The sequence below is a fragment of the Phyllostomus hastatus genome, unplaced genomic scaffold (genome assembly GCF_019186645.2).
Source record: "Phyllostomus hastatus isolate PE091 unplaced genomic scaffold, TTU_PhHast_1.1 phas_scaffold_585, whole genome shotgun sequence".
NCBI lineage: Eukaryota > Metazoa > Chordata > Mammalia > Chiroptera > Phyllostomidae > Phyllostomus > Phyllostomus hastatus.
Genome location: NW_025334037.1, coordinates 11,069,513 through 11,097,277, shown reverse-complemented (window position 1 = coordinate 11,097,277; position 27,765 = coordinate 11,069,513). Strand labels below are relative to the sequence as shown.

At 40.8% G+C, this 27,765-nt stretch overlaps 1 protein-coding gene, 1 long non-coding RNA gene and 1 other non-coding gene across 4 annotated transcripts in view; 2 read left to right on the top strand and 1 right to left on the bottom strand.

Moving 5' to 3' along the window:
• NELL1 (neural EGFL like 1) overlaps nt 1–27,765 on the bottom strand; it is a 727,165-nt gene that overhangs the window by 23,212 nt on the left and 676,188 nt on the right. The window contains exons 16-17 of one of the 2 annotated variants that reach the window (XM_045825346.1): nt 27,325–27,465; nt 3,709–3,902 (exon numbers count right to left, since the gene is read on the bottom strand). In XM_045825346.1, coding sequence (XP_045681302.1) covers nt 3,709–3,902; nt 27,325–27,465 — 335 coding nt within the window. The remainder of the gene's footprint in view (nt 1–3,708; nt 3,903–27,324; nt 27,466–27,765) is intronic. The other variant, XM_045825347.1, reaches the window with a different exon arrangement.
• LOC123810013 overlaps nt 1–27,765 on the top strand; it is a 126,053-nt gene that overhangs the window by 62,427 nt on the left and 35,861 nt on the right. The window lies entirely within an intron of this gene.
• LOC123810243 lies at nt 24,159–24,263 on the top strand. Its single transcript, XR_006784207.1, has one exon. It is a non-coding gene; the product is annotated as a U6 spliceosomal RNA (small nuclear RNA).

Here is a 27,765-nt window from a genome sequence, read left to right as displayed (position 1 = left end):
GATCCATGCAACAGAATAGAGAAACCACAAAGTAAATTCACACTTATATGGTCAACAAATGTATGAAAAAAGGAAGTAAGAATATATTAATACAATGGGGAAAATCAGTATCTTCAAAATCAGTATCTAAAAGATGCTAGGAAAACTGAACACACACATGCAAGAGGATAAAACTGGATCACTCTTTAAAAAATTGTTGTTCTATTACAGTTTGGACTAAAGATTTAAAATGTAAGACCCCAAGCCATAAAAATCCTAAAAGACAACATTGGCAGTAAGCTCTGACATTGCTCTCAGCAATATTTTTGTGGATATGTCTCCTTGGGCAAGGGAAACAAAAGGAAAAATAAACAAATGGGACTACATGAAACTAAAAGATTTTGCACAATAAAGGAAATCATCAACAAGACCAAGAAAACAACTTACTGAATGGAAGAAGATATTTGTCAACAATATATCTAGTAAGGGGTTTATATCCAAAATATATAAGGAACACATGTAACTTAGTGCCCCCCAAAAAAGAAAAGCAACAACAAAAATCCAATTACAAAATCAGTAGAGGACCTGAATAGACTTTTCCCCAAAGAGGCCACACAGATGGCCAATAGAAATAAAAAAGATTCTCAGTGTTGCTAATCTTCAGGGAAATAAATGCAAATTAAAACCACAATGAGATACTACCTAAAACATGTCAGAATGGCTATCATCAATACATAAAGAAACAACAAGTGTTGGTGAGGATGTGGAGAAAAGGGAACCCTCATGCACTGTTGGTGGGAATGGAGACTGATGCAGCCACTGTGGAAAGCAGTATGGAGGTTCCTCAAATAATTAAAAATAGAACCACCATATGACCTAGCAATTCCACTTCTGAATATTTGTCTGAAGAAATCCAAAACACTCATTCAAAAAGATATGTGCACCCCTATAGTCTTTGCAGTATTATTTATAATAGCCAAGATATGGAAGCAGCCCAAGTGCCCATCAGTAGATGATTAGATAAAAAAAAAGATGTAGTACATACACACAATGGAATATTACTTGGCCATAAAAAAGAATGAGATCTTGCCATTTGTGAAAACATGGATGGACCTAGAGGTTATTACTCCAAGTGAAATAAAACAATCAGAGAAAGACAAATTACATATAATTCTACTGGAATCTAAAAAAACAATGTAAACAAGAAAACAAAAGAGATGGTTTCCAGATGGGAGAGTGGTTGGGAGATGAGTGAAAAAGGGGAAGGAATTAAGAAATATAAATTGCCAGTTATAAAAATAACCACAGGGATTTAAAGTACAGCACAGGGAATACAGCCCATAATACTATAATAGCTGTGTATAGTGTCAGATGAGTTCTAGACTTACCAGCATGACCAACTCATAAGTTATATAAATGTCTAAACAATAACTATGCTATACACTTGAATCTAATACAGTGTCATATGTCAACTATAATAAAAATATAACAAAAATTTAAAAAATCAGAATGCAATACTTTCAACTACAAAAAATGGACTCAAACAAGGAGGGTCACATACATTCTTTTTGAGGGTTATTTATTGAATTTGATTCAAGAGTCTTTATTCAGCTCCTAAAATAAGACAGACCTTCCTCATCCTCTACCACCTCTTGGGAGATACGCTCTTAATGCCTAATAAATACAATTGGAAGAAAAGTATGTCTGTAAAGAAATCTGCTTAGTACTTTATTCATAAAGGGGTACAGGGGTGGTGGAGGTGCATTACATGAACCAACCAGGATGAAAAGTACTGTGTACATCCTGTGGCGACTTCAGTCTAATTCTCTGAAGACTTCAAAGAAACTTAATGAGTGAGAACAGAGTGAGTCAACTTGGGCTGCTTGAATTGTTAGCATCGTTAACTAATGAAGCTTTGGGACATTCTAATGATTGGAAAGTTCCATGCTTTATGATGGACTTAAATAAAAAAATGAACCGAAAAAAAAAGAAATTTTGGTTTTACCTTAGTCAAGACTCAACTAAAATTTTTTTCTTATCCCAGGGCCTGGGGATTCAGAAAGCCCAAAATCAATATGGGGTCAGCTTGTGATCATCCTCCAAAGTTTAGAAAAACTATTTTCAAGAAAAGAACTAGTGAAGAAAATTCTCCACATTTTGCTTGCTGAATGGAAACTTAACTGCCAACCTCTTCAATAAGCCCTTCTCAACTATTCTAACACTCAATGAGTTTTCCTTCTTTCACAAGCTTCTCCCCTTTGAGTTGGTGCCACGTGGCTAAATAATGTATGGAATAACTGGAAGACTTCCTGGGGGAATGTCCCACGCAGCCATTGACACAGTGCCGCACTGAGAGTTTGAGCTCAGTTGAGTTGGATTAACTGATTGCTTAACTGGTTTCTCATAAATCAACTGTATCAGCAGATGTCACCTGTATGGTGTTACAGAATACATGGTAAGATGAGAAAACTATGAAATTTGGGGCAAGAAAGTAGAATTCAAGTCCCAGCTTAAATATTGATATCTTAAGATCTTAGGACACATTACTTGCCTTAAAACTTAAAAAGTTGGTTTCTTCATTTTTCAAAGTTGAACTATATTAAATGTGATGCTGTTTTTAAATTACAGGGTACTTGGTATGTGGGAGGTGCTCTGAAAATGGGGGTAAGAGACAGAAGTTTGGATGCATTGAACTAGGTTTATATACTAGGAAAAAGATGGGCATCGTGGGGTCATGACCCAAAGACTGACTCCTTAAGAGAGCATGACCTTAAGCTCTCTTAAGTTGGTGCCCCCAGGTCTGTTGGAGATGTAACAGACTAGAAGGCAGGTAAATGAATTGGAGCTTTTCAGGGTTCATTTGAACTGTTTCTAGGAGGCACTCTGAATTTCTCAGGAGACCAGCTCTCTAAGAGGCTACTAAACAAGTAATTTCTTATGCTTCCTAAGCCCATAAAGCCCAAGATTAAACAGTCTCATTGAAAAGACATAACAATACAATGCAAGAGCTACAGCAAAGCACTATCAAAGGAAAATGAAAAGGCAAGATCAACAAAAGATGAAATAAAGCACAAGGGAATTAAACACTTTGATAGGCTCACTTTGCAAAGCATAAAGCAAAACCAGTCGAAGACAGAATTTTATTTCCATAAGCATTAAACTCAATTCCGAACATCTTAATGTGAGGAATAGCCTGGCACTGAAAACAACAAAGAAGAAATCATTTACCAGAAGGCCTCTGTATTATCATTATCATTTGTTCAGTATGGAGGTCGGCCTGTCTCTGACCACTGGAGGCAAGTCTCTGAGCCTTGCTTTTCTGGATGGGGTCGCCACCAAAGTGAGCAAGTTCCTACAGGTGATCATTTCAGGCAAAGGGTAGTTTTAATTAGTAAGTTTGCACAAGTGTGGGATGAGGGGTCATTAAAGCTCTCACCCAAACCCCCTTAAGGGCACTGCAGGCTCTTACTGGGACTGCTAACTCTGCCCTGCAACCCCTGTGCTCTGCAGTCGCTTCCCAAACCTACACCTCACTTCTCACTAGGAGCAGGTATACCTGCCACTCAGCACCATCATTAGCTGCAGCATGGATGAGAACAGGAGAAGCCTTTTCAGGAACTAGAGGACATCTGTGAGTTAATAAGCTGGGGGGAAAAGGTGGCAAGGAAGAGAAAAGAGGGAAGAAGAGAAAGTACAGTTACCATTTCTGCAGCACTACATCAGTCTTACCTTGCAGGAACAGACAGAACACCTGTCTTCTTTCAGGGTCCACACTTGCCCATTGCGCTTCAGTCCTCCTTCATGGGGGCAGTCCCCAGAGCAGGAGGGCCCAGCGGGACAGAGGCAGTCAAAGCCCCCTGCCAAGTTGATACAGGCAGAATCATTCCAGCAGGTATGTGTTCGTAAGGCACATTCATCAATGTCTGCAATAAAGAAAGCACAGAGCTTTTCAATCTAGCCAATGATTAGAAAGTAACATTTACAATAGCATTAATTAAATTACTGAACATTTACCTTGTGCCAGGTACAAGGCATTACCTCATTTACTCCACAAGGCAGCTCCATGTTGGAGGATCTGTTCTTATCACTAGTTTGCAACTGACAGAGCTGAAGCTCACAGAATTGTTCATAATCATGCTCAGTCACACAGCTATAAATGGGAGGTCTGAGATTCAAACTTGCACCTGTTTCATTGCAGTTGCTAAATTATCTAGTAGCGGCTCTGAATTAACTCTAGAATATTCTCAAGGACTCTACTATCCAGAGACCGTAAACACTGCTAATCCATTAACAGTGTAGATACACCTGATGGAGATCTGGGTCTTTTAGACAAGATGGGACTAGATTAGCCACTGAGTAGGAGCAAATGGGTAACTATGGCAACCCTGAGCCAGGTAAACTGCCCGAAGCTCCTGGCGCCAAGGATGAAAAGATGAAATTCTTGGGAAATGCTTTCCTAATCGAGTCTCACCCTCCTAGTGGCCAGCAGAACTTTTACCACATAAGAAAACATCTCAGAGCTACAGTAGGGTATGGCATGGATGTTGATGAAAGACAGACATATTTTGTTGTTTTTCATTGATATCCAACTATGGGAAAAAAACATAAATCCAATCAGCCCTCCCAGACATTCAAAGCTCAAGTGACCTTAAATAACAATCCAAACATGGCTGTCCAGTCCCAGAGGATAATCTATTACCTCACAAGGCAGCCAATTCCATCACTGGATTACTCTTTTAGAAATGTCTTCCTTGAATTAAAATGAAACATATTAACTGGTAGCTTCTATTTCTTGGCACTAGTTCTAAGACCACTCAAGAGCAGTTTACTTGGTTTTTCTTATTTAAGACAATTTCATGCTATTTGAGGACATTGGTCATTTGTCTATCAGAGTTTTCTACCCCACTGATGAAGCTACTGTCATGCCCTTCAAATATCCTTCAGGTGACAAGATTGATTCTGATCAATTTTTAACAGAAGGTCACTATGCACAATGTTCTTTGCACATTAGGTGCTCTAAGTGTTCCATAACCTGTAAGACACTGTCCTTGTGAAGGCAATAAGGATACACAGTAGTGCATGCATTTGACTACTGGTAAGTCAGAATAAGAACAGTGTAAATTAGCGTATTCTATATTCTGAATTTCACTTGAAACATGTATAAGGTTGCACACACTTGGTTAAGGATTATGGACTAAATTAGGGAGAATATAATTGTCATTAGCATTTCCCCCTAAAGTGCTCAAAGCGATAAAATGCTCAAAAGCATAATATTAATTTTACTGCTCTACTTTATATTTAGTTATTGTTTCAAAATTTTCCAAGGCTCTTTCTCATGAATTATGCCATAGAATTGCAAGACAAAAATAATTATTCTCAATTTACAAAAGAAACTAATGTACAGAGACAGCTAAGTGGTCACACCGCTAGTACATGTTAAAGCAAGAATTGGGCCCTGAGCCTCCTGACGGATGCGCTGGAGTCCTCCCACTGTCCTGTGCCACCTCCAGGTCGAAAGGTCTGTGCCATCTTTCAGTACGTTCTGTGGTTTAATATACGTTCAACTATTCACCCTCTAGACACTGCAACACATTTTTAAGGATAAGATCTTATGTGAATCCTCTTTAGTACTTTTGGTTAAAATTTTGAGAATGGTATAATTAGTCAAAGTTTGCTAGAACTTTGAAACTCCTGTGACTTAAAAAGCTTGAGAGATAAATGACCCATCCTTCCTGTCTGAATGCACGCACTGTACTGGTATAAAACTTGGCTTCACAGCAGTGGCACAAAGTAGAAGATGTTAAGGAATTCCAATAACATTTCTAGAAGCTAATTCATGGCGAGATTTACTTTTTGTCTTTTTCTCACCAGTTGTAGCCTCAGTCAAGACATTTAGTTAACAGTGATTCCTTCTTTGAAAACTGGAAATAATCCCAAATTAGGATGCTTAGGTTCCAGGTCAACTACAATCGGGCCTCACTTACTGCCTCATTGTCCCTGGTCATGCCCATGTCACCCCCCACCCATTTTACCATAAGATGCTCCTGCCTCAAACCTCTCTCATGTCCTCAGTCCTCTTCCTCTACACTCTGAATCTTCCCAGCTGTATATAAGTAGCATTGAATGTGGGAGTCAGGGGGCCATATTAGAAAGCGAACTTGACCATGTAATCGAGTGCTTACTCTGCACAGGCTGTATTACCTATCGCACTGTATGTCCTGGATCACAGCATTGAGCCACTCTGACCCCCGTTTCTCTCCTGTGTAAAACCACACGCACTTAATCCATGGCTGTTTAAAAATAAAAACGTAGATAATGTAATAAGGACTCTGTCGATGTTTGTTTCTTGATTTAATAAATGTAAATATTTAAGACCAAGTTCAAGCCTCACCTCCCCAGCAGGATGCCAATTCATTGCCACCATTCACCTCTTCTGAGCTCCCACTGCAGCGGCAGTAGGTGGTGCCCAGAATTCTATTCAGGTGACAATACCGAAGTGACACTTCTGCATTATTCTTACTCCCCAGTTTTCGCTGAAGTAACAATTACTATACTCAATCTTACACTTCTCTCATCACATTTATAATTGAGTTTCTATGTCTAGGAGACACAGAGAGTACACTGATAGCTGAACCCATAATTCATCCTATTACATGCTCATACAAAATAAAATTCAGATTTCTTTGGATTCTCTGATAGCTCAGATCTTCACACTTATCACTGGGACTACTGCATTAGCCTCCTTTCTCATCTCCCTGACTGTAGCCACTTCTCACTCTAATTCAGTGATTTTTAATTGTGGATCCAATAAAGAACATTGGGGGAACTATTACAAAGTACTGGTGGCCAGGTCACCACTGTTAGAGAATGACTTAACTGGCAAAAAGTAGGATCCGGACATCTGGGCTCCATTTGGCCAGCTGAGAATCATTGCTCTAAACACCTTCCACAGGTGAGTGCTGTTCCAAAAGCAAATCTGTGCATGTCACCCCATGGCTCACCACCTCTCAGTGGTCCTCTGGTGCTTATAATAAAAGGTTCAAACTCCTAGCAGATCATATAAGCCCCAGTCTCACACTTCAATTGTTACCTTCTGTCTTTGCCCCTTTCCACTGAAAGGCAATAGGTGACACACAGAGCATGTTGTTTCCTGTCTGTGACTTCACACATGCCTTTTCTTAGTATGTGAGGACTTTCCCCTACGGCTACTTTTTCTCAGCATATGTGAAATGGGCTAGGGTATAGGTTACTTCATTGAAAAGGTGATCACTTTCCTTCCTGTGCTATCTTTGCTCCCCTGCATGCATCAAAACTGGGATCGAATGCCACCACCCCTCTGTCTGCAAGACAGTCACTACTGACATTTTGCTTTCTCTGTATCTCACACACACTGCCCTCCTTGCATCATCTCTTAGGAGTTACCTGGTTTTTAAAAGAAAATGTTTTAATCCTCACCCAAGTCTATGTTTATTAATTTTTTTTTGAGAGAGAGGAAGAGAATGAGAGAGAAGGAGGGGGGAGAGAGAGAGAGAGAGAGAGAGAGAGAGAGAGAGATTCATGTGAAAGAGAAACATAGATCTGTTGCATCCCACACATGCCCTGACCAGGGATTGAACCTGCAACCTAGGCATGTGCCCTGACCAGGAATTGAACCTACAAACTTTTGGCATGATGCTCCAACCAAATGAGCCACTGGTGGTCAGGGCAGGAGTTACATGTGTAATATTTCCATCTCCATAGATAACTAGTGAGCTTATTAAATGCAGAAACTAAATATTCTCATTTTTCTCTTCTCAGTGCCAACTACAGCACAGTAAATACACTGTGGACATTCAATGTAGTTAAACTACTTAAATTCAGAACATTTACAGACTGATACTATTATAGAGCCTACTTTGCCAAAATTTATTCTCTGTATTATTCAATAATCTTAAGACATAACCACAATGCTCTCTTTCAGGGAGTACATTTAATTGTTAAGTTTTCATCTGGAAAAGTCCTTAGGTCTGGTTCAAAGTGACAAATACAGCAAAACAGGCGCCACACTGAAATAGCAAGGCAGCCTTCCCCTCGCTCTCCCCTCCCCGGTCTCTTGTCAAATACTTGAATAAAAGGGCAGAGGAAGGCCTATTAACAAATCACCAAACAAATTGTCTGGAAGAGTAATTTCAACAGAGCCACAGCGTCTACAAAAGAATAGTTAATTTATGGTCTCTAAAATGTCTAAACAGACAATTAATGCCCAAGTAGAATATGCTTTGTCAACATTTGGTTATTTGCACCACAAAGTTGCAAACATACTGGCAGCGTTTCCCTCTTATAAATTAAGAAACCTGAGCATAAAGATGAACACACCTCATGTGTGCACGAAAAACAAGGTGCAAAACTCGAATTTGCTTTTGTCGCTCCAGAAGGAAAGGATTTCACATTTTAATCTAGGACCATATTGCCTACAGAGTTCCATGTAATTGCTTTACTTATGACACAGAAATCTAATTCTGCTTCCGTGCAATTTAACAGATTTATGGAAAGCCAGATGTTAGCAATTATAGAAACCGACATTATTCATATTCTTGGTAATACAGACCTGTTTGCTCTGCACAAAACCAACGTAATCTATTACACATATCCCAAGGCATCCAGATCCAAAGGGAGGCGGCACCCTATTTACATAGAGCAACTGTTGTTCTCTGCTGAGCAAACAAAGACATTCACCCAGGATACTTACCCACATCATCAGACCACAAACGACAGACAGGCAATGAAACAAACACCAGGCAAAGTATTCCACACTTAGATCTATAATCATTAAAGGGTACTCATTTTTTTCTTCTTATTTTAAGTAATGGCTCTCTCTGATTTCCTTGTGTTGCTCCTTGTAAATTCATTATTTAAATGCTTCATGCCCAGATGAGATTTTTTCCCAATAAAATTCCATGTCTAAGCTTACATTAGAAGTCATTCTCTTGCATTGATATTTTCACAATTTCTGAAAGCTATTATCGTACTCAATTTTGCTTTAAAAAATGTCTGATTGTGCTTTAGTCAATCTGCTTTGTTCTTTAATTTGAGGTTCTTAGGTCACTTGAGTATGTAAGAAAATACAATTCAGGGATATTTATATCAGCAACAAGCAAACCAATCCCAACCTAGCCCCAAACAATTTTCCTACTCTTCAAGAAAAATGGCTTTGCGGAAGTTTTAATAGCATAACAGCTGTAATGGTATCTGCCTCAGGAGCTGGGACTTCTTCTACAGGTTGATTTCAGAGATCAAGGGAAACATTTTTTCCCCAGTGGTTTGGTAGCAGTTTGGTTAAAGGAGAGAACTTTTTTTACCCCCCTTTCCTTTTTCTTGAGTCATTTTTCACAACACATCTAATTTTACTTTCAAACTCAAAACAGGTGATGTGTCAAACAAAATTTAACCTGGGGTTTGACTATCCAGCTGTGAGTGCTCTGACTGGGAAATCATTACCAGATATTAGTGGCTTGAAGATGAGAACAGATCCTGGGGGTTTATTAACGATAAACAAGACAGAGCACAGATGCCTCTCCCATAGCAAAGTGGCATCACTTCCTTCACGGTGGCGGAGAAAATTACAGACAGAAGTATACACATTGGCAAAGTAGGTGAAAGAAACAAGCAGAAACATCTGAGGCCTGAGAGGGCTTGCAAAATGCAAGGATAATGAAATTTCAAACTGCATGGTATGTTTCAGGTCAGAACAGAAGAGACAACAGCCACACTCTGGCATGTGCTAACCATGCCACATTTGGATATATCACATGCCATTTAGAGTATAGACTGTTGAGAGTGGGTTCACATACTTAGGATACATCAGAGGAGATGTGTCAGCACAGCAAGGGATTCAAACTCATCTTGCTCTGGTGACATATGATGGGTTCGGCCTGAAAAGGTACAGACTGAAAGATGGGTGAACTATGGCTTCATCTATTTGAGACGCTATCATGTATCTCTTAGGAAGAAGTTCCCAGGCCTGCCCCATGCTAACTCTTCAGTCCTGTTACTCCTCCAGACCTTCTGCAGTCAGAAAGAAACCCTAGCCTATGGTGTCCCTCTTTGGGCTCAGTGTGCACTTTCATTACTCTCCAGTGAGTCTTCCTATTTTCTTTTAACTGTGAAGACTCTCTGTTAAGCAAAGGGAAAAAGAAAACATCTTGCTTAGGGTCACTCTTACCTTATCTACTTCCTGGATTCAGGTCTTACTTCCTAGTGTCTACAATGAGCAGCTACCTCATTTAATGGTTGTACCTCTGCTATATGGTTGTAAGCTTCCACGTGACCCTCCCCAAAGCCAAAGTCCTGAAGGTTCACGTCACCATTAGTTTTCAAAATCAGCAATCTTCATTTAACAAATATTGTTATTATTTTAGCCTACGGCTCTTTGCTTGACCCTTCCAGGATATAATATTGCCCCATTTGTGCTCTTTCTTTAGTCATCAATTATTTGATTCACTAGTAACTATCCATCAGCCAATTCACTCCTTATACATATAGTTATTGAGCATCTACTCTGTCCTACACACAGTACTATGGACTGTGAATAAAATGGACAGAGAATACAGACATGATCTTTAAATATGGACCTTGTAGTCTTCTCCCATTTTTTAAGTTATTAACCTTTCCTGAGGTCTCCTCTCTGCTTTTTGGTTCATCTCCCCTCAGTGGAAGCAGTATAACGTACCTATCAAAAGCGTAAGGTTTGAAGCCCAGGAGTTATAGGTGCCAGTGAGTTTGGCCTGTTGTTCCAGTTCGCCTGGGACCAAGGGGTCCCTGAGATAGATGAGGTTCACAGTTGAAATCAGGAACATTCCAGGCAAAGGGGACAAATGAGTCAAAGTCATCACAGTCCTGTCCCTGCAACTTATTGTTTGTATGACTCCAGAAAATTTGTCAAATGTCTCTGGATATTGGTCCTATCATTTGAAAAACGTTGATAAAAATATCCCCTGGGATATTTATGAGTAAGTATGTGCTTATCATGTAGTTCTTGTTCAAACATGATTAGCTGCTGCTGTTATTATTACTTCTGTTTGCATTGTCTGTATATTTATTCTCTCACAGAAATTAACTTGTCTCATGAATCCAACAGTCCTAACTCTTCAGGATGTATGGCAATCTGCACCACTAGCCCTGAGTTCTAATTATGCAGCCACTGGCCCCTGTCCCCACCCCATCTATTTACTGAGGATTTTCACTTGAATTCTGAATTCTCACACAGTTTTTCATGGATTTGATCAGTGCATTGGTCAGCCAACCCCAGGAATGCTACCACTCCAAGCTCTCTCGTGAGCCTTACTCAGTACACCTGGTGCTCATATTTAGTGACTAATATTGAAAGAATAGAGTTTACTGGCACTCCATGAACGTGCCTTGATTATTGCCTACATTTTATTTATAGGCTGCACACATTTAGGTGTTTTACTGCAGGTAGATTAAACAGTTTCTTCTAGGTAGGGAAACAAGAATAAAATAAAAGCATAGCAGCCTTTGAAATTAACCAAGTTGGTTTATTTTCGGCTATAAACAAGTCATGCTTAAGTAGTGATAAAAAATTGTTTAAAATCAATTCAATTCTGACCAGTGGAGAGAATAAATTTAAAAAATCTATACATATTAAAATACTTGCTATCCAAGGAGAATTTTACTGCACAGAGGCTACAGTGTTGATGCCAATGACCTTAGATTTATACGTTTTTATATATGCTTATAGGTGAGATGGTGACTTGTGTTATAGCTGCGTGGGCATCACAGAGAAGTAGAACAGATATGTTTTTACAAATTACTCAGTGCCCAAAGCTGGGCCATACACATTCTACTGTTACATTTGTTTTACTGTTTAATCTCTTTAACAAAATGCCACCCTCAACTGAAAAGAATTATCCCTCCTGTGCTTCAATTTTGTTACTGTATCTCTTTATGTTGCCTTGTTTGCTTAGTTGTGAACCTTTCTATTTTTCTTATTCATTCAAAAGCAATACTCTGGGTTTTCTTTGTGTCTCCCAAAGAAAGAGACGCATTTTACGGTGTGTATCACCTACTAAGAAATGTAAAACCATGGCTTAACATTGAATCTGGTTGAGCTGTGATTTAAGAAAGAACCCTGTCCTTTGGGTCCTCATTTTTTCTTTGGTAAAATACAAGAGTCATATAAGATATTTTCTAAGATCTTATCCACTTTCAACTTTGTGTGAGTACCTTTCACCTTTCTAGGATGGAGCTGGCATATGAGTGGCGGCAGATGAAGAACAGGATAGAGGTGAATGGAAGAACCCCACTTCAGGATAACTGAGAGATTTCTTAGAATTAAACAATCTCCTTGAACATTCCCTAGTTATTGAAACATCTCTAGTGTCTCTTACTGAGTATTTGCAAGCAGGTGCCCAAGAAAGAAGGTCGCACAGGGAGCAGTGTGGTTTCCTTAGTGACAGACGGGCATGAGGAATGTGGCCCTGGCGAAACCAAAACTAACTCTGTTTTGACAAATCATTCTCTCAAGCAAGTTATCTGATGAGAAATAGTTTCTTCCCTCTCCCATGACAAGGAAAGGTTTGAGGCACGGAGAGGTCACACGGTAATTTCATGTACTCCCAGAAATGCCCTGCAACCTACTAAGAAATCAAAGGCCGGAAAACACTGTCAAAGGTACAATTCTAAAATCTTGTCTCCACCTAAGTAACAAGAGGGTCAAATTACAACCCCCAAGAATTCAGAGACCTTCCACGACTATTATTTACTGTTTCCTTTCAGCACTGTGTGCATTTTGGTCTCTAACTTCCAAGAAGTGGTCAAACCTCCTCCAGAAACTGTCCCAGTACAAGGAGAGTCAGGGTGTTGATGAAGGACGAGGATTCGGACCACCACTGCCAGGAAGGGCAGAATCTGCTGAGACCAACAAACTATAACTGAATTCTAATGTGATCTCATGGTATCTTTTCGTAGATATTTTCTTCTCTAGGATTTTCTTCCTCTCTTCATATTTCTTCTCATAATCAACTGGTAAAAACTGATATTAGGCTGTCTCCAATTTTGAAGGAATATTCTCTGGAAAGATCTAGAGAGCTTTTGGTGAAGCAAGGAGTTTAAAAGTCTTGAGCCCTCTCAGCTCTAGACCTTTGAACAATCTTTTGCCCTAAAGGAGGTTAAAACTCTAAGGAGCAAAACTAAGTTGGTTTCCAAAGAGAAGCAAAGATTCTCTCTGTAAGCAAACTCTAGTCATGCTCTGTGGAGCCTTCTTCTCAACAAGGCCTCAACTTTGGCCCATCAGAGGTGCAGACTCTAAGTGCAAATGATTTTGTCCACTCCCCTCCGTACATTAAACAGCCCCACCATGGTTTTATGAACAAACACTAGCATAATTTCTGACAGCTCAAGGCCGCATCTCGAGGACTGCAGCCCTCTTAAGTTCCTGACTGGGAAAGCCCAAGACTGCCAAAGAAACTTCTGTCCGTTCTAGCCAACACCTGAAGATGGGACCCGCCTCCTGGTCTCTGTGGAAGAACAGGAGCCTAACTCCAGGGAGGCCAGTTACCAAATTCAGACCGGAAGGATTCACATGGACCAAAGTCCCCTTCCTGCTTTTTTGTAAATTTCCACTTCCCTGACTCTACTCAGACCCCGCAACCCCTGCTTTCCTCCCCCATATTACTCATTCTCCTCTGAAAATGCCCAGTTACCTCTGCACACATCAAAGTTGAGTTCAATTCACAGTGGATCCTCTTCCCTATTGCAATAGTTTATCACTGATTAAAATCTGTCCTTACTGCTTTAGTGCCAGGCTTTGTTTATATTTGACACCACCCAGGCTGCTGGAGCATAAACAATAGGAGTTCTTGATGCAGTTCATCTGCAGTCCAGCTCACCTCCTCAGAGTAAGAAGCATTTAGGGGCCAATGTTCTTATTAGTAATAGAAACGATTACTCTGAGTCCCTTTATTAATTCCACAAATATTTACTGAGCACGTATGATATGCCAAGCACCAGGGATACCATAGCAAATCACGAGGCAAAATTTTTGCTCCTGGGAAGGTTGGATTTTAACAGGATGACGCAGACAATAGGCAATTCCTTTCATGTATCCTCCTAAGGAACCTGCAGAGATGCCTTGCTATCCCGGCGATCCCCACGTACTTTCATCAAGTCTCGATGAATGCATCCTCATGAAATAGAGATTTCTATCTTTTCATTATGTATAACAACAGTAATTTACTACACTTTTTGTATATTACATTCTTCAGATTTTTCAAAATCCTTTCAAATTCATGACCTACTTTATCCTTCCAAGAAATTTAGAATGTTGGCTTTATCATCATCTCCACTTAAAAGACACCCAAAATGAGGGTCAAGTGGTCATTGCTTCTCAAGCATTTCTGCCAAGTTTGTCTCCCCAGCAGGAAAGACTGAACTCATTTCTTGGAATCCAGGGCATATATAAAGGGGTAACCACGAGTCTGAAATTTATCTGAGTTTTAATGTTTTCTATTTTAAAAATTATTTTTGCCTTCTAGTCTATAATTTAATCACGATTTTTGGATAGATCACTTTTTTCCCCTCAAGCCCCCGAGTAGAGTATGATTTCTCTCCCAGGTGTGTGCACCTGTGCATGCAGAGGCCTGTTCCAGTGCACTTGCACGCCGGTATGGGAAGTACAGGAACAGGTGCCACGGGGTCGAGGACCATGCCCAAGGCCACACAACTAGTGAGGTTCTGAGTCAGGACAAAGCACAGGCATCTTGCCTACAGGTCGGGCTTGTCCCACCTCAGCACACAATGGCAGGCTCCTGATTCTACAGATGAAATACAGCAACATCTGGCTAAGACCAAATGGTCAATCTCCAAGACACCAGCAAATGCACAAGTTCTCTAAATATTAACTGATGCTCACTATATGTAAAAGGTAATAATAGAAAAATGAAGGCAAGGTCCCTCTCTAAAAACATTACAATTAACTGAAGCAGACAGAATCCTTACCATCTGTCACATGATGCAGCTTATTCCTTCCTGTCTGTTTCTGTGCTGGGACCATCACAACCACATCTTCCTGTTTTCCCTGCCTAGGCCTCTTCAAAGACAAGCTAGACAAATGGTCTGATCCTGCCATAATCTCATTATCTCAAAGATTTTTTCCAGGGAAATGACCCAGTTTGAGTTGCCATGACAAGGTCATATATCTAGTAATTGGCAGGAACTTGTATTTGAATCCATATTTTACTTATATGTGTCCCCACTAATGGCTTTAGTAAATCATTTCATGGTTTCTGTGCTGAGAAATTCTTATCGTGTGGCAAAGAAAAATTTATAACAAACCTGAAGGATTGTTATGAAAAATATAGGACAAAATGTTAGCATGCACTAGTTTCTTGATATTGATCATGCTCAACAGCTGGTTAATTCTAATGCCCTTACTTTCTTTCAGAGGAAAAACATTCCAAGCAAAAGAAATAAGAAAACAAAACTGTACATGTTGCAGAAAATGACATCGATGCAAATAAAGGGTTTGAAATTTTGGCAGAAATACTATCATATTTATATAGTTATTGGGTTGATCAAAAAGTCTGTGTAGTTTTTTTTCCATAAAATGAAAGACATATATTTCATTTTCACCAATAACTTTATTGCTTTGGATATTTTGAGAATGTTGGCTACCTCCTGCTATTGGTTTCTAGTGGGTATAGGCCAGGACTGCTGCTTCCAATGCATTAGACAGATCCACGGCAAAGAATTATTTGGCTAAAATGTGAATAGTAGCAAGAAATTTCATGAATCAATCAGAAACTTTGACACATTCGATCAGTCACAGCAGCTTCTCCACACACTGCAAAAATCTTTTTTTTTGCAATTCAGTTGTGTTTTATCTTTCCTGAAATAATATAGCTTAATATGCTGAAAATGTTGCCTATTTTCTTCCATCTTCAATATTAAAATGGCTGCACAAAAATTCACCAATTTTATTATGTTTTTTAAAAATGCATACTGATATGACAGCTGTCACAACACAATCTAATAAAATTATTTCAAATGAACTTAAAGACAACTGAGCACTACTAGAGCCGTTGTACAGAAAAAAAACTAAACAAACTTTTTGGCCAATCCAATATATTTTATATTCAAATATAAATTATACATTTTATATTAGAATGGTTTCATCTTTAAAAGTATCGGAGTGTTTTCACAACAAAATTAAGGTTACAACCACATTGAGAGGCACTGATACTAAGAAATAGGGCTCACAACTTCTAACTCCTTATCCTAGAACATAAGACTCCTGATACTCTGGTCCGCACGTCTACTTTCAGGGCTCCTTTTTTGTCACTCCTCATCTACAACAGACCCATATCTATATCATCTATATCTATATCTATATCTATCTGTATATATATATATATATCAGGTACTTCTCCCATACCAAGCACCAGAAGTCTCTCACCATCCCTGGGGCACATAGTGATTTTCTTCATGACTGCCTAATCAGAGTGCTTTTCCAGCCGGAAATACTTAACCTTCAAGCCTGTTTTTCCTTCTCATCCTACAGATCCCATGAAAATATATTTTCTGTGACAGATTCCACATACATTGCTATCCCCCCAGGTCCTGACTCCAAGAAGAGTTAGTCACTCTTTTTCTAAAGTCTCTGATTTTTATTTCTTTGTATATTTGGTTGCTCTATAGCTCAAGCTCCCCTAATTCATGCCCACCTCCTCTCTTCCCATTCCAGACAGGACGAGCATCCTCTCTGGGTGTCTAAGATTCCCTCATGGACTAGCATAGACCAAAGCCCCTCAGTAAGTGCTTGCTGAACAAGTGAATGGTGAGGTTATGCTCACAGTACTTTATTTGGTCAGAGTACAGCAGGTTAGATTTCCCTGCTCATAAACCCACAAGTAAATATTCCAGAGCAACATGAGTGACCTCGGACTGAAATAAACAACTCAATATTCACTTCAAAGCATTGTAGATGCCGATCTCTGAGTCACCACACACACAGGGCCTTTGACCCTAAGACATTCAGGCCTGAAGTCTCTGGAATGAAACATTTACTGGCACTGTGCTTTAGGAAGCAGGAAGCTGATAAATACATGAAAGTCAATACTAAGGATGCTCAGAAACAGGAAAAGAAGGCAGGGGACCCTTCCCTGAGATGGAACCGTAGATCTCCGTGTGGAGAACACTGAGAAATTAGACGAGAGTGATGACTGGGAACACTGAGTCTGGCTCCTGATACTTCAACAGTGGTTTCTACGTTGTTGGGGTCAGGGTCGTTCTGAGACCCCAGGAAAACTGCTTCTGCTTCCTCCCAAAGACATGTGTGCACCCATCCACGCACACTTGCGTGTAGTCTCAGGGCATTTGCAGACAGCTCCAAAGGCTTTCAAATACGCCCCAAGCAAGTGGTTTTCAAATATGAGTGGACATTAGAATCAACTCATGGGGGCTTGTGAAAAAACAGATCTCCAGGCCTTGATGCCGGGTTTGCTGATTCAGTCAGTCTGTGGTGGGATAGAGAATCTTCATTTCTAACAACTTCCCATGGGATGCTGATGCTGCAGGTCTGAGGATCTCACTTCTACAATCACTGCCCTAAGCTCCATAGAACACTGAGCTCATTGGCACTAATGTTCAGACACCTATTTTTAGGAATGCCCTACTCATTCTGTTGTCACTCGGTTAGAACTGCCAACTCTTCAGGAAGAAAGTGAAAAAAAAAGTTAAAATCTATAAAGAAGATTTTGCAGGGTATAAGCTTCAAAATTTTGTGCCGAAAAAAAAATCAAAGTGCCTCTATTATTGCTTGATCTTGCCCCAAAAGCCAAGTTCATAGTGAAAAGGAGGCCTTAAAGAAAACCGTAACCACATCACGGAGCTCCTTTTAGGGAACACTGTCAGTCTTTTCCTGGGCACCAGCCAGCGTTATTCCTCCTGTACCAGTCAGTCAGCATGCACTCCACGTCCCCCAGACGGCCTTCCGCACAGTGCCCGTCTCCATTTGCTTCCTTTTCTCAGAACTCCCACGGGGCCTGTTCACGCAATACAAAGTTGTCACGGAGCGCCTCCGGAGACCGGCATGCCTCCTCTTTCCATCCTTTCCATGCCCAGAATCTAAATAAGCAACTGGCTTCTAATCACTGCTTTTGAGCTCTGTGGCCTGAGACATCACATTACCAAATCTTCATTTACTCCAGTGAAAAGGAGAGCAATCGTCAAGATATTATTCAAACATTAGAGGGTAGGCTGGCAAAATGAAAAGGAGACAAAATATCTATTCAAAGGAAAACTACCTCTGTCGAAAGCCTAAGGAGTGACACCATTTAGCTTAGAGACAAAACAGCTATTCATACCTAAAAAGCCTTTAGAAAACAATCACTCAATACAATATGGTAGTGTTGAGTGATTTTCATTTTATAATGATTACAACAAAAAAGAAAGTAATAGACAAAAAGCCATATGTGAATGATTTCCTTACACCAAAATTAAATAATCGTATAAAAATTGCTGGTCCGTAAAGGACAAGCAGTGTGCTCAACACATTTTTGTTGCAGAACCGAAATAAAACCTCTTTTGAACAGCTCCATTATTCAATGATGCTGAATAAAGAAAGTTTTCTAGAAATTTTTGGAGTAGGCTATACTCATTCTTAAGTTTTTAAGTCAGTGTATACTGTAGAGTCCCAAATCCACAAGATGCGTGGGAGGAAAAAGGATTTGAAAGCCAAGTACATTTGGGGCACTAACGATGCATAGTAAAGGCTCTGAAAAGCCCTGCAGTTAATAAACCAGTGAAGTTCCATTAATTTAGAATTTCCCAAATATATTTCCTAACAGGACCCATTGGTGAAAAACACCCCAGCATTAGCATCCTCAGGCCCGGAGTCTGATAAATGCTCTGTTGGAGTCATCATCCCAATTGGGTTTTAAACACTGAGGCCAACTGTAGGGAAAAGGAAAGGCTTCGATTGGTCAAAATCACTTTGTTGCTGCATTTCTCTATGCCAAGCGGAAAGCAGACTCCAGGCAAAACTATGTGGCCTGCAGAGCAGAGCTGTGCTTCTCAGTTCAGTGTGGCTGGGGACAGGGGACAGTCAGCCACTCAGGCCTCAGCTGTGATCAGAGGCAGCTGGCTTCCTCACCTGCTTGTCAGGTGTGCCTGTCTTTTCCACTCACTGGCTTTTGATCCTCCTGATGTTCACTGGACATCATCACGTAGTAATATTAGAAGTTCCCATCACTTGGAGGCCACCTTTCAGCATGGAGCATGGTGATGCACTCAGGGGACCTCCTAGACGGCCACTGTCCTGGATGTCCACCTTCTGTTCAGTTATGTGTGGCCCCCAGAATATACTGGCATGGAACAAAGTTTTAATTCCTCCATTCACACATGGGAAGGACACTAAACTAAAAAAGCATGCATTGTATGCCAGGGTGTATCTACAAGAACACGATGAGGTAGAAAATGAGGCAACTCACTGAATAATCATCACTATTCACACCTTAATTTAATCCTTTCATAAGTTATCTCCAATTAATAAACAAGTGACTGAAGCAATTGTGGGAACAGAAAAAACATGGGTGCTTTCACACATCGCTGTGCGGCTTGATGTGCTTCCCCTCATTAGCTGCCTGTCTCACAAGGAGTTTTTGAAGGTTAAGTGGCACACAGTTGGCATTTAATAAACAAAAATGTGGCTATTATATTAACACTTGTACAGCAAGTCCTTAGCAGGCAATAAGGAAGGCAATATTTTTGTCATTTAATATTTCAAAAATCTTAAACATGGACATAGTTCTTAGAAAGGAATGACATTTTCTGGAAGAAGAAACTGACTAGGCAATAACTGTATGACCACGCACAATATATTAAACCTCTTCATGCCTCAGCTTTTTTTTTTCTTTTTTCTTTTATCCATTAGGCAGAGATTATAACAATTTCCATCTGGTGGACTTGTTTTGAGGATAAAATGAGTTAAGAAGTGTAAAACTCTTAGAAGAGTTCTTATAATATGAAGTAATTTGTTAATCTTAGCTATTATTATTATTTATTTTTATACCTATAATATGCCTAAACCAGCCCATCTTTAGGTCTAATCATCCCCATGTAGTCTTGTACAATTACAGAATCTCTCTGATCACACTCTTCCCTAATCACCTACGTATTTTACAATATTGACAGTTTCACAGTTAATTACAATGGATCAGAATGCTATTGGTTGGTTCACATATGTTGATTTTGTCTCCAATTTGGTGTTTTAAACTCTCTAAAGAATAAATTCTTTGCATCCTCTGTACCATCTAGATTAGTGCTAAGACCATAGCAGATTTATTTTTACGGATAAAATACATATAACAACACCATGATACTTATGCAGAGTTTTATTCTAATAGCACTCAAATTATCCTCCTCCTCTCTGTCACCCATGCTCTCTTCACCTGGACTAGAACTGAGGTCCGTCAGCTCTGTGTACACTGAGCAGTGCTTCAATGTCCAAAGTTGTTTCCCATGTTCCACGACTGATCACGACTACCATTAGGAAGGTGTTGGAACAATAGGGAAATTGCCATTGAACATTTCCTAAACAAGGCCAAGGGTGGCTTATGGGATAAGTTGAACGTGCTATTAGAATAATTCCCCAAAATGTCTGGTTTTAGTCCCACAGTTTGAGTGGAAGACAGCACATAGCCCTGTTCTGTGTCAGCCCAGAGAGCCTGAGGGCGAGCAAAGAGCCGTGGGTTCACACCTGAGTTTTGTGCAATGAACTCGGTTCCAACAGCATTTTGTGAAGTGTTTATCATCGAACCCAAGGAGGAGCATTTACCTTCCTTTCAACGTCCCAGAATGTCCCCAGTTGTCCCACATGCTGATCACCTTCAGACTTAGGTACATAAGGCTGGACTTGAAGGGGAGCAGAAAGCTTCCTGAGGGTCTGAGGGGGCCCAGTTCTTCCCTGATTTAACATCTGCAACTGCATGGTCATGACCACTGGCCTTTTTCTACTCTGAATTCTTATCAGCAGAAGTACAGAGAAGGTGATGATCAGTGAATAGGCAGGTGATACCACTGTCAAAGCTAAGGTGATATCAGATCAACTGTCAAGAACCTGCCACCCGGACATCCTGCCCCAGCCCCACAACACTGGCCCTGAGCTCAGGGGATAACATAAATCCCTGATGCTCTTGGTCCACACAAAGCCCCACGGCACCTCTCCATGCAGGCCACACTCATCTTCTCTCATTGTCTCCTTGCTTTGTCTCGCTGACCTCAGCTGCTCCATGGAGCACCTTCTCTCCCTATGGGCTCATCACTGACCTTACTCCCATCTGGAAAGCATCACGGTGTTAGCATACTAAAAGCAGAAACTTTGAGGGCCGACACCCCTGGATTATAGCCTCTGTGTGCTATTTATGGGCTGTGGAATTTGGGACAAGTTATATCTTCATCTTTGGGGCATTTCCTCATCTTCACAATGGTGATGGCAGGAGCTTCCGTCCTATGCAAGGTGTGGGAACTCAAGCAGACATCGCATGGCATTCCCTGGCACAGTGCCAGGCACGTGGCAAAAATGCTCAGTTAGTGATGCTGGCTAACTCGGTTGAACACTCAGAACACAAGTGCTGAATCGGCTTTATCTATGTTATTTTATTTAACGCTCACAATTACTCCGTAGCGACTTAGGAGGCTGGTGCTTTTGTAAATTGCTTAGAGCAGCGCCCAGCACAAAGTAAACTCTCAATGTCAGCTCTTATTAGCATTACTGTTTCTGTCTTCATTTGACAGGTGAGGGATTTGAGGTGAAGGGAGGTTAAATATTGACTATAAGGACCTACTACTTGCCAGGATACTTGCATAAAGAATACTTATATTAGGGAAAAAATCCACCAGCATGTATTATTTTAATCATTGTATGCTAAGGACACAAAGACTTAGAGAGGTTAAATATCTTGCCAAATGCTGCTCAGTTAGAAAGTGGCTGAGTTGGGATTTGAATCTAGGCCTATGTGGACTTAGCACCTGCCTTGCCACTACATCACACTGTTACCTGCTCAGGCTTCCTCACCCAGACCCCCCAGGGAGGTTTTGCACAGGGAGCACCTCCAGAATCCAGCCATTTTCACCCCCCACTCCTATGAGAACCAGGCGTTAGGAAGGGACAGTAGAATCTAATCATTCTCAGGCCATTTCAATCAGCCCTGGCACATCGACCAATTAAAACTGAAATCTTCTTCCCAAGAGACTCCAAAGCAACCTTTCCCGGTTGTCCTGTGTGGCTTTGCATGTTGATGGCAGTGGGAGCAGCATGCTCTGACAAGAATATCTCCCCTGGGCCGGTTCCAGTGGCCAGAGAGCAGGCTTCAGAGTCTGGGAACCAAGTCCTGTGGAGGAGGCGGTGCTGGGAGGCCAAAAGGTGCCACATTCTCTGAGAATAGCTATTGATCAATAAAATGGGGTTTATTGGGATTTGAAAATCTTGTTTGCTACAAAAAATGTATGAGCAATATAATTTAATTCAATACAAATATATAAAGGATAGCAAAAGACCTCAACTGTCCCCTAGGCTGTAACAAACTGATGAAAAGGACAAGCCTGACATGGTAAGTTCCATAAAAGTGGGACAAACATATAACTGTGGGGACATATAAGGGGGAGGCGTTTTTTATCATTAGAGAAAATTCTGTGACAGTGATTCTCTGTGTTAGCTGAATACTCTTTCTAATCACTTGGAGACTTAAAAAAATGACCTCAATAAGTCCCACGATAGATCAACTGAATCCAAATCTCTGGGGTGTGTTGTCTCCTTGTAGGTGTTTTTGAAAAGCTACTCAGGTGCATCCACTGTAAAGCATATTTGAGAATCACTGGCTTAGGGAGAAGGGCCTCATCAGGATGTTGACAAGTGGAAGTGGTGGTAGAAGGATGGTCAGGAACAAGCATACTAGCAAAGGAGTGGAGAAAAGAGAGTACCGGGTTTGGAAGGAGAGAAAGATGTATGTGAGTAGGGTTGGCGGTCCATGCAGAGTCTGAGAGGGAGCAGAGGAGAAACATTCACATGCACGAGCAAGTTGGATCATGGCGACAGACTGGCATCCGCATCCAAGGGAGTTCCGATCTTATTTTTAAAATATGTAAAATCCTGCTCGTAATACATGCCACTGTTAATTACATATCCGTTTTCATTTCTGAATGACCCAGATAATTATGCCAAGATAAAAAAGCAATTGTTCACAACTTCTGTTAAAATCAGAATCACTGGGATTAAGAAGGCAAACAAATGAAAAACGTTCCTCACAGACACAGACAACAGAATGGGGATTACCAGTGGGAAATGGGGGTGGGGCGGGTAGAAGAGGGTGAAGGGGAGATGCATGGTGACAGAGGGAGACTTGACTTGGGGTGGAGAACACACCACAATATACAGATGACATATCACAGAACTGCACACTTGAAAGCTATATAATTTTATTAACCAATGTCACCCTAATAAATAAAAAATAAAAAAAGGTATAAAAGTAATAAGAATCATTGATTCCCACCACTGTATGCAAACATAGAGTGCACTGTAGCCTACGGGAAGAACAGATTGCTGTCATCCTCTTCTGCCATGCCACTTGGCTAATTTCCGTTTGATCCCCTTTCCTGGAATTATAAAGATACACTAAAAATTGAGAGAGAGAGAGACATGCACAGAGAGAATGAGAGAGAGAGAGAGAGAGGTGCTCTGCTAAACTCAAGAATGGTGTTCTGTCAGCTTCAATAATAGCTAAGATTAGTCAATTGTTCAATAATATGATCTTAACAGGCAAATCTTAAAAAAATTTGGTGATGAAGTGGTAGATCGTGCACAAGAGCTGTTCTTTAGGATGTCAGTAACACTGAAAGTTTACAATAACTGAAGTCAACATGGCAGGTGGGATTGTCTGCATCTGACAAAACACGACACAGAGCGTGCCGTGTGGCTGTTCTCCTGAACGCCTCCAGCGGCCACGTCTGGCTGCGAACACACTCCATCTCTGCTATTACCTGGGGAAAACGCATAGCTGAGGACATGTGGCTAAAACACTTGAAAAATACTTTTGAAGATTATTTTAGATGCTGTTTTTTTTTAATGTAAGCATTAGAGCTTATTCGGATGGGATAATTTTCAGTGTCATTAAGATGTATTCTTATGTGCTTGCTTCAGCAGTGCATATACTAAAATTGGAATGATACAGAGAAGATCAGCATGGCCCCTGTGTGAGGATGACACACAAATTCATGAAGTGTTCCATATTTTTAGCCAAAGGGGGTGGGTTCGAGGGTGGGAGGCGGGGATGGGTGGGGTACGGGGGGTGCAATGGGGTGAAAATGGAGACAGTTGTACTTGAACAACAATAAAAAAGAAAAAAAAGAAGTGTTCTTATGATGCAAACATTTCTGGTCATAAATCACTCAAGAATGGGCTCCTACCCCCTTCACACCCATATTGCCATAAGGCTTGATTAACACTGTGCTGATGTGAGGGTTATTCTCAATAAATATTCTTTCTAAATTAAGACTCACATGATTTTGTGATATTTAATACCTTGTGTATGCACCACACTCAACAGATCGAGTTATGTCAAACTAAATAGAAAATGAACCTGGCCTGATATGGTTTTGATGGTCTATTCCTTCAATCATTTGCTCATCAAATGCCTACTATGTGCCTACATTGTTCCAGGGCTGGAGGTGCAGTGGTGAAAAACAGACACGGTCTGTGCTTCAGGGAGTTTGTGTGTTTGTGGCAGAAGACATTTATACACATGTGAATGCATGGTGAACTTGAAAATAGCAAATGCTATAAAAGATGTAGAAGAGAGTCAGTGATGTGAATATAATGAAGTGACTGGGAAAGGACCACTTTAGACCGAATGGCCAAGGAGGATCTTCTTCAAAAAGTGGCTCTGCTGCTGAGAATTACATAAAAAAGAACAAAGTCATACGACAAGACAGGAGTTGAGTTTTCCACACACAGAGCACAGCAAAGGCCTGAAACTGGGTGAGTTCACTGTCATGTTCAAGGTATGAAGAAATCAAAAAAGCTAAATATATAGGGCATGAGTCCAAGAGTTAGCCTTGAAATCCACGTGAAGAAGTTAGAAATTTGTCTTACATTCAATGGGAAGGCAATCCAAGGTTGAAACTGAAAAGTGACACAAGCTGATTTATAGATCTCTTTCACTGAGAAATAATTCCGAGCCAAGAGACTGCCCCGAACTACCAGAGATTAAATGATGCTCGTATGTCTGTTCTTATTGCGACCCACTTACAAAGATATTTCTACAAGTATGGGAATAAAAGGGAATTCAGATTAACAATTACCCAAGTTAAAAACCCTGTTCCCCTACCAAGGAATCCAGTTTGCTGAGGTGTTCTTGTGCAGACGGCCATCAGTTCACTGATGGACAAAGCGCCTCCTCAGGAAGTGAAGGAGCTTCATCTGCACCCACCCCACCAGGCCCACCACTCAGCACAACAGAGAGAAATCAGCAGGTGAGGGGACCATGACATCTCTCATCCTATCATGGACATTTATGAGAGTGACAGGGCACTAATTGATACAATTGATAATTATATCAGAATGACAGGTATAAACTGAGGCTGTCCCTGGGCATATAGAGTAACCCTTGACCCAGACTTGAGTCTCCACTTATAGGAAAACAGCTATGTGGTCGGGTGTCATCTTTTCTGTGACTGTGTTGAACAGCAGCCACCATAGGGTACCACTGGAGAGAAAGAGAATAAAGCCTATTTCGTGCTCACAGTCTAGTCAGAGAGCCCATCACCTGTATGGCGGTATATTAAGTAGAGCCCCAGAAACATACACCAGAAAAAGCTCCTGACTTAGCAGAGGACAGGAGTGATGACTCCCACGGAGACAACAAAGCCTGCTTCCCGGGGACCTGGTGACACAGGAGCTGTTTGATCTAGTCCTACTCACACAGCATCTATTTACACTGAGCTGCACACACACAGGAGTACTGAACTGTATGTAAAGCAAGCATACCCTGAAGACCCAGGATAAATGCAACCTTCTCACTGAGGTTGCATTAATGATTAAAAAATGTGTATAAAGTAGGGGCAGAGTGTTGAATATGCAGGAACACTTAATATCATATCACTAACATTTGTTGAACATTTAACAGATACACTTAATACTCACAACACTCATATGAACTAGCTCTGAACATTTCCATCTTACAGATGAGATAATAGAGGTAAGACTAGATAATCCTTGGCCCAAGGTAACTTCAGAAATGGCAGAGCTGGAACTTGCCTGAAGGCAATCTAGCTCAAAGGCCCATGCCTTTAACAACTACACTGCAGGCTTCTCAACAGTAACGTCAGAACTGTGGTGGATAATTCATGCTGTTGCCCATGGGTCCCTCATTCATCTTTGCTTTAAGGTAATCTCAGGGGAGAAGTTAGAAAAACCATTAAATGGATCTCTGTAGCAACCTCTAAAGAAAGAGATGCAGTGAGCAAAGACAACGAATTCTCATGCAGCAGTCCGAGCTCTAGGGACCCGCAGTCAGAATGCATGCCCTCTAGGTCTGTCCAAGTCAGTGCTAAGAATTCAGCTGAGTCCATGTGACCTGAAATAACTTGACTGGCCAAGGTTCTCATAGAAACAATTGTACTTTTGATCACCTGTTTGGATTTCATGAAAGTTCTAAGGTCTGGAAGGTGAAGAACTCCATCTGTTAACTTCCATTCAGCATTTAATAGAAACAGAAGCAGATCAGTGATTAAAGGGGACCTTGCAAGGATGGTGGTGGTAACAGCAACAATAATAAGGTCAGTGCCACTCTACATTTGTGCATCATTTCAAAGCTTACCATCTTTTGCCACAGGTCATCCCATTTACTCCTAACAATGCATGTGTATTATTATCCACATCTTTACGTATTTACAAGTGAAGGCTCAGAGAGGTCCAGTGAGCTTTATAGTACAAAAGCCATGATTTAAACTAAACTTTCAAAGTCCAGCAACATTTCCTTCTCTCTCACAGCTGTGTCTCAAAGAGTTAAAGATTCCACCAAGCCACCATGATGTCCTTTAAGGGGATTCAATGTCTTAGCATACAGACCCAGCTTTGTCCTCCAACTGCCCTATTCATGTATAAAAATTCTAAAGCCCCATACTCCATAATCCCTGGCCTCATCCTTGAGTGGTGGAGGGAGGTAATTTGACAAGTGGTGAGTTTAACCAGGGAGGGGTCATAGTTGAACACCAGGAGCTGAACAGAGTACCAAAGCCAGCTGCCCCTCCTGCAAGGAGCCTGATGGATGAAGGGCATGGCTGAAAGCTGCTTACCAATACAGGACTCCCCGGACAGTGAATAGGTCCCATCGTCATGGAAACCGCTTCTGCACTCACAGTGGTACCACCCTGGCAGGTTAACGCAGCGGGAGTGGTGGTGGCACTCAATGATTCCCTCTGTACATTCATCAATATCTGCCTCAGAGAAAAACACAAGCCCACCAGCACATTAATTTCTTTTCACACTAACCTTTCAGCAAACACCTAAAACATGCTCATGTCAATATATCAATTAAAACTGGTTAGTCACCTCAAATGAAAGTTACAGGAAGAACCAAGTCCCACTTTTTGCAGAATCCAAATTGCAAACTTTACTGTTGGATACGTCCTCATATATTGAACAGTGAATGAGAGCTGATGGTCATGAAGACATTCCCAACTCCAAGTGTTATGTAGGCTCCTGAGTCACCAAAAACTAAATCGAGGATGTTTAGC